The sequence below is a fragment of the Musca autumnalis genome, unplaced genomic scaffold (assembly GCF_047663935.1).
Source record: "Musca autumnalis isolate F117 unplaced genomic scaffold, ASM4766393v1 scaffold_2, whole genome shotgun sequence".
In the NCBI taxonomy this organism is placed as follows: Eukaryota; Metazoa; Arthropoda; class Insecta; order Diptera; family Muscidae; genus Musca; species Musca autumnalis.
Genome location: NW_027411755.1, coordinates 264778675 through 264792532, shown reverse-complemented (window position 1 = coordinate 264792532; position 13858 = coordinate 264778675). Strand labels below are relative to the sequence as shown.

The 13858-nt window shown below is 37.7% G+C and overlaps 1 protein-coding gene across 23 annotated transcripts in view; it reads left to right on the top strand.

Annotated features, from left to right (window-relative positions):
• The window catches only part of Msp300 (Muscle-specific protein 300 kDa), a 278320-nt gene that overhangs the window by 137131 nt on the left and 127331 nt on the right, over window positions 1-13858 (top strand). For 13 of the 23 annotated variants that reach the window (XR_012409763.1, XR_012409762.1, XM_073964842.1 and 10 more), the window contains 6 exons: window positions 30-183; window positions 255-415; window positions 482-1624; window positions 3895-4077; window positions 4292-4529; window positions 4787-7569. Coding sequence is in view for 21 of the 23 variants with exons in the window: in XM_073964842.1 (XP_073820943.1) it covers window positions 30-183; window positions 255-415; window positions 482-1624; window positions 3895-4077; window positions 4292-4529; window positions 4787-7569 (4662 nt within the window). In the remaining 2 variants the exon portion in view is untranslated. The remainder of the gene's footprint in view (window positions 1-29; window positions 184-254; window positions 416-481; window positions 1625-3894; window positions 4078-4291; window positions 4530-4786; window positions 7570-13858) is intronic. The other 10 variants (XM_073964864.1, XM_073964861.1, XM_073964853.1 and 7 more) reach the window with 1 other exon arrangement.

Here is a 13858-nt window from a genome sequence, read left to right as displayed (position 1 = left end):
TCGTTGTTGTGTACTTTTTACCTCTCTAGAAACTCTTGGAAGAAGTTGTGGCCGAAAAGGACAATGTTGAAGAGTTGAATGATTCTTGTGAATTGTTGATGGAACACAGTGCCTGTTCCCGGGTTAGAGATCAAACTGTTGATACCCAAGCCAACTATACCAAATTGTTGACTTCCGCTCAAGGTAAGAGTGCTTGTTGGAGTAAAAGCATGGAGTTTTTGGTTAATGGATGGCGATTTATTTTACTGATTTAGGTTTGGTAGCCAAGATTGAAAAGAACCTGTCGGATCACACCGAATTCTTGAACTACAAAAACGAAATGGATGCCTGGATTGAAAAGGCCCAACACATTTTGGATGGCTGTAATGGCGAGGGTGATATCCAACAAATTACCCAACAAATGGAAACAGTTAATGTAAGTAGTAGCTAAGAAGAAGATCGTGAGGTCATATATTTAAATTGCATTTTTTATTTCCCACAGTCTTTGTCATCACGTCTGCCCGAGGGTCAACATCTTTTGGGCATGGTTCAAGATGCCTACACCAAAGCCTCAAATGTCTTGCCTGAAGATAAACAGGAGAAATTACGTGACCTTATGACTAAGGTTCGTGAAGACTGGGACACCTTGGGCTTGGCTGTTAAACAGAAGCTTATTGATCTGAAACAAGCTCAAAATCGCTGGTCCGATTTCTCCGCCAACAAAGAGAAACTCGACAAATGGTTGAGTGATATGGAGAAGACCCTCAAGACTATGCCGGACACCAAGGGTGAACTTGGTGAAATGAAAACACAATTGGAACGCTATAAGGCCATGCAAAACGACATTAAGCTAAAGGGCTCCGAATTGGAGAATCTCATGTCCGAAGCCAAGGAATTGGGTGTCGATTTGGATGATGTCCATCGCTTGCAAGGTCGTTGGGATAAGGTTAAAAACGATTGCAACAACCACATCAAGGAACTGGAGGCTGAAATCAATGACTACACCTCCTATCATCAAGCTTTGCAAGATGTTGAGAAATGGTTGTTGCAAATCTCCTTCCAACTCATGGCCCACAATTCGCTCTTCATCTCGAATCGTCAACAGACCCAAGAACAAATCAAACAACATGAGGCATTGTTGGATGAAATCCAAAAATATCAAGCCAATATTGATGATCTAAATGCCAAGGGTCAAAATCAAATTAAACGCTATGAACCCACAACCCCAGCCATACGTGATACTGTCGAATCACAGCTGAAGAATATCCAAGACAGCTACAATTCTTTGCTCCAAACTTCGGTGCAAATACGCAATCGCTTGCAAGAGTCTTTGGCTAAATTCCAAGAATATGAAGATACCTTAGATAGCATTATGCGTAATTTGGAAGAATATGAACCCATCATCCAGACCGAATTGGATGCTCCAGCTACCACCTTGGAAATGGCTCAAAATCAATTGAAATGTGCCCAGAATATGCAGAATAAATTGAATCATGAAAAGTCACGTTTGGCCAGTGCTGTGCAGGCATGTGAAGCTGCCACCGCCTCGATCAGTCGCCCCAGTTCACCTTTGGAAACAGCTATGCAAGTTATTCCAGAGCGTGAATTAATTGTGCGCGCTAAATTGGAAGATCTGCTGGATCAGGTATGTGTTCTAATAACCACAAAAGAGAAAGTTGGAGAGAAGGGAACTTAGATTCTCTTGATATTTATGTGTAGTTCTTTTTGTTGTTATTTGTAGTTTGAAATATTAATTTTGAAACATTTTATTTTATATAGCCTTAAGAGATTGCAAATTAATTGAGTTGGGAGTGTGATTAGGGGTATTTGTGGGAGGATAACAAGTAAGAAATGGATATAGTGGGTCTGGAATGACGAGGTTACCCACCACTTCAAATATATGTACATTATTACACAAATCAAGGGAATAGTTTAGTTTGAAGTTACATTGTATTTTGTAGTTTCTGGGAAATGATTATGCAGAGCGACTTGCAAATTGATTCATTTTGAAAATATCCACGTAGTGGTGTAAGGGGATGAAGATTTTCATTTCTTTAAACGACTTCGAGTCAAGTTATAGTAAAATAATTGATTGATTAATGAAAGAATGACTGATTGATCATAGACACTGGTCCGAGAAAAATGGCATGTTCCACTAAGACGATTCGAATACAAATTCGTGCGAACTTTTACTTCGCAATTTTTATGGCAGAGCTTTAAAATTTGGTATAGAAGTTTTTATTACTCCTAGAATGTTTGCTATTGAAAATGGCATATATCGGTCCTCGTTTTGATAAAGCGTCCATAGATAGTTGCCTCCCGATTTTTGATATTTTGAAGATTTTAGCCTCATTATCGAACCGAAATAATTGGAGGTTATTTGGTTTATTTAGGGGTATAGAACTGTACACCTGAAATTTGTCGGTATAGGTTCACGTCTTCATATATCCCTCCTACAATTGTACCTCCCGACTTTCGGAATTTAGAAGATCTTAGCCTCATTTTCACACCGAAGTGGCTTAAAATTGGTATTTAGTCTTTGTGAATGGGATTAAAAGTATTCATCTGAAATTTGTCGGTATAGGTCCACGTCTTCATATAGCTCCATAAAACGGTGCCTTTCCAATTTTCGGTGTTTTTAAAGTTTTGACTCCAATATCCCACCGAAATGGTTGAAACTTTGCATTGTGTCTTCGTTGGGGGCATACAACTTTTCCCAAGAAATTTGTCGGTATAGGCCCACGTCTTCATATGGCCCTAATAGAACAGATTTTATTTTGAAACAAAACAGGTACAAAACATCCCTTGCAAAAAATCAGAGAGTATAGGTCCAGGTTTTGTTATAACAACCATATAGGTTTAGCCCCCATTTAAGACTTTTTGAAGATTTTGGGCACCCTTTTGCGAATTGGTTATTAATTGGAATTTTGTGTTCTCAAAAGATAGAAAACTTGCGCGAAAAAACTATCAATACTTTCATATATCGAGGTCTAAGTCCAGAAATCATGAACCGGTATTGCATTTTTATGGCAAATTTTAAGCATATATATGCGGAATATTTAAATAAAAACATCAAATTAAGGAAATAGACAAAGAAATGTTTTTCACAAAGTGCATTCGAATTTAGCTTGTTGGGTATCCTAATAAATATTCGACTCACAAATATTAATTTTTATAAACTGTTTGTTTTGATGAAATATTATTTGTGGCTAGTTCTAGTAGACAAAGAAATGTTTTCACAAAGTGCATTCGAATTTAGCTTGTTGGGTATCCTAATAAATATTCGACTCACAAATATTAATTTTTATAAACTGTTTGTTTTGATGAAATATTATTTGTGGCTAGTTCTAGTTGGAAACTAGATCCTCAGATAATTACTTATTCAAAATCATGCAATTTACCCTAAAATTTTCGGTGTAAAGCTTGGGCATTTCTTTGTCTATGCTGCAACTAAAATCTAGTCCAATTGCTGTGAAGAGATGAATAAGGTGGGGCTTGAAATTGTATTGTAATTATTGTATTTCCGAATGTGTTTCAGATAAGGTCCCCCACCAAATACCGTTAATTTTTGGAATCAAATTTCAATTGAATTGCAAACTCTGTTTATTTATAAATATTTCTGTTTGTTTTTTAATACTAATAATTATACATTTATTTTGTTTTTATTTTTTTCTTTTATTTGCTGCACTATTTAATGCACTTTAAATCCATTTGTTTGTGTTTTATGCAAAACAACTACCCCCGCAAAATCCTTAATTTTATTTTGTTGTGCCTCTCTAACACCTTTAAAAACGCCAATAAAACAACAACCCAACAACAACAATGCTTCCTCCTATTATAATCTAATAACCAACACCACAACCAACAACAACAACAACCCAACACCAAAAATGCCAAACATCATCCAAAATACAGATACCCAGTAAACAAACTCTAAACTCAACGCAAGACAACGAAGATGATCTGCTAGACGTTGAGATTTCAGAAGTTAGTGATACTTTACTGGATGCCGTTTCTCACGAACGTATACAAAGATATAAAACCATAATACGTTCCCAAATGTATATTGTCCATAATTTATATGCTCTTAACACTAAGGTAAGCTAAACTCTTCTAATACCGTTGTGTGATGTCCAAGGAAAAAATATAAAACGAAACTAAAATAATAAAAATGGGAAAAATTGGTATGGTATTTATTTGGTGTTGGCTAAACTTCCTTCTAAAATGCTTTAAAAATTGGCTTTTTTGTTTTCTTCAAACAATTTGAAAATGTATTGTTCTAATATTTGTTTAAAATGCTCTTCCTTTATAGGTCCAATCTCACTTGGGTGGATTGATTGCATCCGTTAGTGAACTAGAGCAACAGCAGAAACAACGCGCCGAATTGGGTGACTGGATTAAGAAGCAACAGAGCTCAGTAACCGATTGGTTAACACGACCATGCAAATTGCGTCCCGAAGCTGCCAAACAAGAACTGGTTGCCATGAATGATTTGTTGAATTCCATTGGAGATAAACGTTCCCAATTGATGTTGGAAATGACTGGATCACGTAAGTTGTAGCAATAAGTCTTAAAAACAACAAGGCGACCTCGAATAGCGCCCAACGGACATAGGACCAAAAATGAATCTTGTGTGTTTCGACCGTCCAGATCGCGGTCAAAAGGTCCAATATATTTTTGAGCGTTATAGCAGTCGCAATACATGCCTTTCCATTAGAGTGCTACCATAAAATTTAAGTCCAAGCATAGCTGTATTTTTATTTTCTTTCTATTTCCTAATTTCGTTCCCTATCTCCCCTTTCTTTAGTCGCCGAAGATGATACAGATCTTGATGACAACATTGACAAATTGGAATCAGCTCTAATGGATGCCATTGCCAAGAAACAAGCTGGCCAAAATGTTATCGATGACTATCGTCAGGGTGTACAGGATATGCAAAATTGGATAGATGGTTTGATTAAGCGTATGGATGTCTTGGACAAGGGTTCCGGTTTGAATTGTGCCCAAAAAATGGCTGCCATTTCAGAAATCAAAAATGAATACCAACAACAAGGTCCTCAAAAACTACAAGAACTTAAGAACAAGGCTGCCCAAGTGGCGGAAGTGATTAGCAACTTGGATGGTCAGCAGGTGGAGGAACAAATGAAGTCCTTGGATCGCCGTTATGCTGATCTTGGCAAGCGTTTGGATCGCAAGGCTCAATTGTTGGATGTTACCAATAAGAGTGTTGGTGGTGTCAAGGGTGAAATTGATCAATTGCAAAACTGGGTCAAGGATAAAATTCAAGAACTACAGGCACCCACCACCTTGGGCTATGAACCTAAGGCTGCCGAAGCCAGACAACAAGCCCTTAAGGCCCTAATGAAAGATGCCGAAGGCAAACAATCTTTGGCTGATGCCTTGGAAAAGAGAATTGCCAACATGCAACCGGAACTGGAACCTGTTGAATATTCCCAATTGGAATCGGCTTTGCGTAACTTGAATAGCGAACAAAAGAATTTGTCCGGTGTGTTGAAATCCGAAATGGAAAAGGCTTTGGATGCTGGTAAGGCACGCAAGGCTTTGGAGAGTGATTTAGAAAAGGCTCGTGCTTGGTTGAAATCCAAGATATCCGAAGTAAGAAAATTACCTGTCTACCATCCTTTGACCTCGTCAGAAATCGAAGTGAAACTCCAAGAGAACAAGAAATACGACGACGATGCCAAACAATTCAGTGACAGTGTGTTGAGCGATGTACAACGCCAAGCGGGAAATATTATGAAGGATTGTTCGGATGCCGACAAGGCTGCCCTACAAAAGATTCTGGATGAAATTGATGCCGACTACAAGACCCTGCGGAATGAAACTGCCAAGAGAGGCAAGGCCTTGGGTGACTTATTGCAAGGACGCAAGGCTTTCGAAGACTCCATGAAGAAAATGGGCGATTGGCTTAATGAAATGGAAACTGCCACTGAAGGCGAACTCAGAACTTCCAGTCTTCCTGTGTTGGAAGAACAATTGGCCCACTACAAGAAACTCATGGATAACGCCGATGGCATGGGAGGTCTTATGAATGACATCAATGAACAGGGCAAGAGCATTGTGCCCACACTTAGCAATCCCGACAAACTTAAGCTCAACGAAGACATGAAGAACATGAAAGATCGCTATGGAAAGGTTAAACAATGTTTGGCCGACCGTGTCAACACTTTGGGTGATCACATCAAGAAATATAAGGACGCCAAATCTAAACTTACCGAATGCATGGACTTCTTGAACACTGTGCAACAACGTTTGCGTGAACTTAACAAACCAGTTGGCTCAAAGATTGAAGATGTCCAAGAATTGTTGGGTGCCTACGAAGGTATTCTCAAGGAGTTGAAGGACAGCAAACAGAAAATGGGTGACATGAAGGTCGATGATTTGCCTGAGTTACAAAGTATTTTGGCCCAACAGGATGATATGATCAAATTGATTGAAGATCAATTGGCCCATTTGAGACAATTGTTGTTGTTGCGTGAACAATTTATTGCTTTGATCAATGAAATCATTGCCTTCATCATGAAATATACCGATGTCATCATTGACATTGAAAATGCTCCCGATAGCTTGGAGGAGAAGATCAATAAATACGATGATGTTATTGTCAAGATCCAAGAATGTGAGGGTGTATTGGCCTCAGCCACTGATAAGGGCCAAAAGATTGCCTCTGAAGGTACTGCTGCCGACAAGAACTCCATTACCGAACAATTGCAATCATTGAAGAATCAATTGGGTAATCTACGCAAGGCTGTCGAACAACAAAGACAGAAACATCAAATCCAATTGGAACACCACAAGAAAATGGCTGCCGAACTCTCGGAAATTCTTGACTGGTTGCACAACAATGAAGGCACAGTCAAATCTAGACCTTTGCTCGATCGCGATCCCGACTCTGTTGAACGTGAATTGCAGAAACACAAGGATCTCAGCTCTGAGGTTCAAGAATACCTTGATAAATTCAATAAAATTAACAGTGGCGTCAAGACCGAAGTTGGTATGCCAAGCTCTTTGGTGGAAATGTTATCCGAAGGACGTTCCTTGGTATCATCATTGCCTCAAGAATTGGAAGAACGTGAGAAGTACTTGATCAACAACCGTAACTCACGCCTGGAATACATGAAACTCGTATCCCAATTCAAGGATTGGCTACATGAGGCCGAAGATCGCCTACAAGTTGGCAAACATGGCATTGACTATGAAAATCTGACACGAGACTTGGAAGAACACAAAGTGTTCTTTGGCAATGAACAGCCCATACGCAATTTGGTACATAAGCAGATTCAAGATGCTGCCGACAAGATCTGGCCATCGCTTAACAACTTTGAACAAACAGAACTTTCTGCAGAACTATCACAATTCCAAACTAAATTGACCAACACCTTGGCTCAGGCCAAGACCCAACAGGGTGAACTGGAGAAGGAGAATGAGTTGTGGCGTGAATATCAACAGTCGGTTGAGCGGGTTAAGGCCACAATTGAACGCTCGAAATTCGCCGATGAACCGGTGCAAAATTTGGCTGGTGTTCATTTCAATATTCAAAAATTGACTCATGCCATTGGCAATGTTCAGGTGAGTGGAACAAAATAATTATTGTTAATTTTATCAAATGGAACTCTCCTTGTAATTGAAGTGATTTTAGATAGAGAATAGTTATTTATAGTTTTTATTTAAAACAATTTAAATCAATCAACGCAATTAGCAAATTAAATGATTGGTATTTTTAATAATTTGCAGTAAAATGTGGCTCAAGGAATTTTCAATTATTTAATGCAGTTATTGCATGACGTTATGAGTAGCATTTGGTGTTTTGCATTTTTCTTTTTACTGCAAAGTGGCAAACGCACCACATAACATGTTTGACAAGTCTATGTTTGAGTTTGCAAGTCTTACTTCAGTTTGGCCTGCAAAAGATGCAGAACACTACAAACTCCTTAAAAGGCAAACCCACACTTCTGTCGCGCCAATAAGCCGAAAATTATCTCTGTGTGCAATGAATTATGCAACTCAAATGTGTGTTCCATTAGCTGTGTGTATTGTTGTGATTTACAATGTCATTTTCCTGTAATATTGGAATCGTAAGAAGAAATCTAAAAAATACAGATTTGTATAAGATAAGGTCAAAACTTATTATGTTGGAGGTTATTTATACTTTTAGGAGTTTATGGGCAACACGTAAGAAAAATTTGGAAAAAATGTTAAAAGTCATTGTAGATATTACAAAATCATTGATGAACCTTTGAAGGACTTTGCTCGATTAAAGTTCTTCAGCAAACATTTTGGATGAGAATTCCTGTGTGCATTCTCTTGTGCATTTGTATGTAACCTAACAAGTAAGAAAGTATCTGTCAGCTGTGCTGACGGAGAAATACCCTCAGCCTCTGACCAAAACAAAAACCAGTAAGGAAAGGATCATTGTCGGGCGGGGCCGACTATATGATACCCTACCAATTTCAAGTGATATTATATAGATTATATGGTACCCTTATTACTAGACTAAATTCCGTCACATATTCCAAATTTTATCAAAATTGGACATATATAGGGTGTTTGGTGCAGGAAATACCTGAAATCGGACGAAAAAATATATGGGAGCTATATCCAAATCTGAACCGCTTTCGATATAATTTGGCACATTTATTTCTAGACCGAATTCAGTCACACACTCCAAATTTCATTGAAATCGGATATATATAGCGTGCTTGGTACAGAAAATACGTGAAATCGGCCGAAAAAATATATGGGAGCTATATCCAAATCTGAACCGATTTCGATGTAATTCGGCACATTTATTTTAAGACCGAAGTCAGTCACACGTTCAAAATTTCATCAAAATCGGACGTATATAGCACGTTTGGTACAGCAAATACGTGAAATCGGGCGAAAATATATATGGGACCTATATACAAATCTGAACGAATTTCGATATAATTTGGTACACTTATTTCTAGACCAAGTCAGGCACACGTTCAAAATTTCATCAAAATCGGACGTATATAGCACGTTTGGTACAGCAAATACCTGAAATCGGGCGAAAATATATATGGGAGCTATATCCAAATCTGAACCGATTTTCACCAAAAGCAATAGCGTTCTTTCTATGGCTAAAAATATATTTTCCCATTTTTCAGTTGAATCGGACAAAAATTGCGACCTGTACGTTGCGAACAAAAGTACATGGACAGACGGACGGACGGACATGCATAAATCGACTCAGAAAGTGATTATATGTATATCCCCAAAATGAACCATGGGCCTATTTTCGACAATTATGCCATTGTATGCTGTATGACTTTGTATCACAAGTTTACTCCAAAATACGTGGAATCTGTAGGTACCTTAATGTGGGCCTATACAAATTAATGACATGTACCAGCAATTTTTAGTAAGCAATCTTCAGAACGGGCGGGACCGTTATAATACGATGTGCAATGTTTGCACCAATTCGATTGCTCCCTTTCCGAGTTATCGTTCACACCATTTTACAGAAAAATTTTGAACGTTTGTGGGTGAGGTACCCGAAGGAGTCGACCAATATGGCCCATCTTCGAATGTAAACTAAGTTTGGACCAAATATTACTAGTGCAAAATTTGGATCGAATCGGTTGGTCCGTTCGAGAATTATTGTGCGCACCAGCCAGCCAGACGGACGGAAAGGGCTACATCGATACCAAATTGTCTGAAAACAAGTAAGAAAGTATCAGTCAGCTGAGCCGACAGAGATATACCCTCAGCCACGTACCCGAAGAAAAAAGTTAACACAATACTTCTGTAGGTTTTTTAGCTGTTGGGAAAATTTTCCAGGATGGAAAGGGCCGCAAAAAACTACATGTTGCAACAAAATTCAGAATGATCGAAGACGAGTGCATTTTTTCCAAACTTTGGGTAGGGTGTACCCATAGGAGTGATCCGATGTAGTACATATTCGGACCTAATACAAATCTGTAGGAAATATTTTTTTCTTTATTAGTCTATGGATATTTTCCTTACAGACTATATAATTAAATATGTTGTACTTAATTTTCTGAATTTAAATATATTAAAATTTTACTTTTCAATTTACAAAGTTTAAGCTAAATCGATTTCTCTCTTAAAGGGTTATTTTACACATTAGCCAGTTTAGGTGGTGCCGGAAGAATTTTCTGGACCTTTTTGGGTCATTATCTCAGGAAGTATGGACTTTCCCACGAAAAAAAAATTACAACGTCGTAACAGGGGCCGCAAGTGCAACCTGCTGCGTCACAAATTAATAAGATCAGAGAGGAGTTGTTAAACTATACTTTTTCCAAATTTTGTGTGGCAGGTACTCAAATGAGTGGACCGATATAGTCCATATTAGAACTCGATCTATGCCTGAAAGTAATATTACCAATAGCAAAGCTTGGCTCAATTCGGTTATTCCCTCCTAGAGTTATCATGCCCACAATCTTGGCGAAAAATTTTGAACCTTTGTGGGGGAGGTACCGGAAGGAGTGGACCGATATGGTCTATCTTCGAATTTAAACTAAGTTTTGACAAAATATTGAAAGACCCAAAATTTTAACCAAATATGTTGATCCGTTCGAGAGTTATCGTGCACTCCAACTACGACACATGGTATTATATGGGTTGTTTGCAGTTTTCGTGCTGATTTCTGAGGATATATGGACTTGCTCCTGAAAAAAATTTAATCATCGTAATGGGGGTAGTGAATACAAGTGGCTGCAACAAAAATCAAAGCGATTCGAGAGCAGGTCTTAAACTGCACTTAAGCAAAATTTTGTGTGGGAGGTACCCGAAAGAGTGAACCAATATGGTTCATATTGGGACCTCATCTATGTCTGGTAGAAATGTCACGATGTGCAAAGTATGGACTAATTCGGTTACTCCCTTCAAGAGTTATCGTGCGGACAATTTTTCCGAACACTTTTGAACTTTTGTGGGGGAGGTACCTGAAGGAGTGGACCGATATGGCCCATCTTCGAACTTAAATCAAATCTGGACAAAATATTTCGATACCCAAAATTTGAACCGAATCGATTGACCCGTTCGAGAGTTATCGTGCGCACCAGCCAGCCAGACAGACAGACATACAGACAGACGAACGGACATTGCTAGATCGACTCAAAATTGTCTGAAACGGATATCGTACAAACATACTTGGGGTCTAAAACCATTATTTCGATGAGGCACATTTTTGGCCGTATCAAAGTGTAAATACCCTCTTTAGCCTAAAGGATGAGGGTATAATAATATCGTCCAAACATACATAGGATCTAAAACCATTATTTCGAAATTACCCCTATGGAGGATATAATTATATTGGTCACTCCATTTGTTACACATCGAAGTATACTTTTAAAGGTATATATAGGGATTTCTGAGTGAAATCGGACCCTTTGCAAAAAGTTGTTAAATATTAAATGGCTCCCGATTTTCGATATTTTTAAGCTTGTGTTCTTGATATCCCACCGAAACGGCTGAAATTTTGAATTTAGTCTTCGTGGAGGTATACAACTTTCCTCTGGGAATTTTTCGGTATTGCTCCACGTCTTCATTTAGCCCCCATAGTACGATACCATTTTCGGTATTTTGAAGGCTGCCCAGTCAATATCCCATCGAAACGGCTGAAAGTAAGTATTTCGCCTTCGTTGGGGGTATACAATTTTCCATAGGGACGTGGTCCCCGATGGCGCCCCATATGAGTTCTTTTAAGTGGAGTATTATCAGTTAAGATATTTTGGACCTGAAAGGAATAATAGGAAGAGTTTAGTACTTTCATAAACGAACAGAAACTAATTGTCCCTATTTACTTCAATACAATTCGTGTTGGAGGGTATAAACATTTCGACTTGGTCGAACTTAATGTCGTTCTTACTTGTTTGCTGTTTTCTTTCACCCAAAAGCATAAAATAATAATTTACAGCAAATTCGGTATTAAATATCGATAAAACATATAAGTCGGGCGATCTTTTATATGGAGTCAATATCAAAATGTGGAAATATATTGTATATCAACAGTTTGTTGCAGAATTTATAACCAATTCGGAAAATTCGACTGTAAGCATCAAAATACCTTAAATCGGGAGGTACCCTTATAGGATCCTATATTACAACGTGGATCAATATGATTAGTTTTATTATTAAAATTATTAAAATATATCTTTTTAATACTCATAAAATTGATTTTCCATCAAATCTGACTTGTATGACCCTTAAATCCAATGCGTGTTTTGGCATTTCTAGTCATACGACTTTGCTGGCGTATACGCAATTTCGTTGTTATTAGTTCTATACGTTATATTACATATACATACTTTGTAATTTACACACATTAAACAATTTTCCCTTAATTATTTAGCATGGCAGGTCTAAATGAATCTTACAGAGAGTAGGTATTTATAATTTACAACATTTCCCCTCAAAAATTTGCTTTATCGACATCCCTATTAAATAAAAATAAGCCAACAACACTCATACACGCAATTGTCTGTAATATATGGACTTCCATATGTGTTTCGCTTAACAACAGTAACAGCAACAACAACAACATCACTCAAGCACGCAGTTTGTCTGGCTGTGACAAACGACACAAAACGATTTTCGTGGGGTTTTTGCTGTTATCCATGTGGCTGGCCATACTTGGCTGCACACGAGGAGTCAGTTTCGTATCAGTTTGGTCGTCATGCTATACATTTGGTGGAAACAAGTATCTTAAAGTTACTACCATCCATCCAGCCATCCAGCCGTTGCATGACTTGACTTGTCTAGTCCTTTCCTTTTGGCCAATATAAACTAAAAACACACAAAAACAACAAAACAGCTGAGTTTGATAGATGGATTTTGGTGGTTGAGATACAAATACAACTGCAAAAATGAAAAATTGTTTCTCTTTAATCCTGTCTCTTAACTTTGAAATATTTTCTCTCTGACTGCCTCTCGCTCTCTCAAGGCAAATTGTTTTTGTTTTGGTATTTGAGTACCACCTACCGGCAAATGGTGATGATGATGTCATTGTTAATTGCAGCAACAACGTGCTCTGGTTAAGCTCTTTATTGGAGAAGGAATTCAAAAGAATTGTCTACGCTCGCTGTGAATTACACAGTGTAAAATCTTTGTATCAACTTCTCCATCATGGGAGAGGGTTTTCAATTGTCATATGATTTGCTTGAACTTTTACCAACTTTTACCGGTATTCAACCGGCATACATAGGTGTCAGGAAAAAAGAAATCGAACAAGTCAAACCAGTTAACAGACATTCCAATAAACAAGTCCTTGTCCACAATACAAAGTTGTGCCATTTGAATGGCATTTTTATGGGCCATCATATCTAAAGACTGCTGATGGTAAGAAGCAACTTATCCATGATTGGAAGAATGTTTTTTTTTGTGCAAAAATGTAAAATGAAATTTCTATAATTGAGTTGCAGTTAAGAAGGAGGATTTTTAAGGTAAAGATGGAACAATGTTGATATGAAGGCAAACTGTGGTAATTCTCATAAAAATATCGATAAAAGTGGAGGACAATAAGGAGACGACAAGAAATACAGTCAACAACTGAAAATCTATTAGATTACAATCTATAGAATTTATAAAAATTAACAAAATAAGGGAAACGTGCTATAAAATATAGCTTAAACCTTCCAAATGCTTCATGTACTGTTATATGGGGCTCTGTTATAAATATTATGACTGTTCCAGAACCTTCAAAAATCTACAAACTTTTATCACAAACATTTGTCCTTTATGATATCGAAAAAATTCTAAAAACAAGTAAAAAGTATATGTCGGCTTTGCCGACAGAGATGTAGCCTAAGCCTTTGAGAATTGAAACACTTTTTTATGTATTTAGAGAGGTTTTCAGAATTTTGGGCGTATGAAC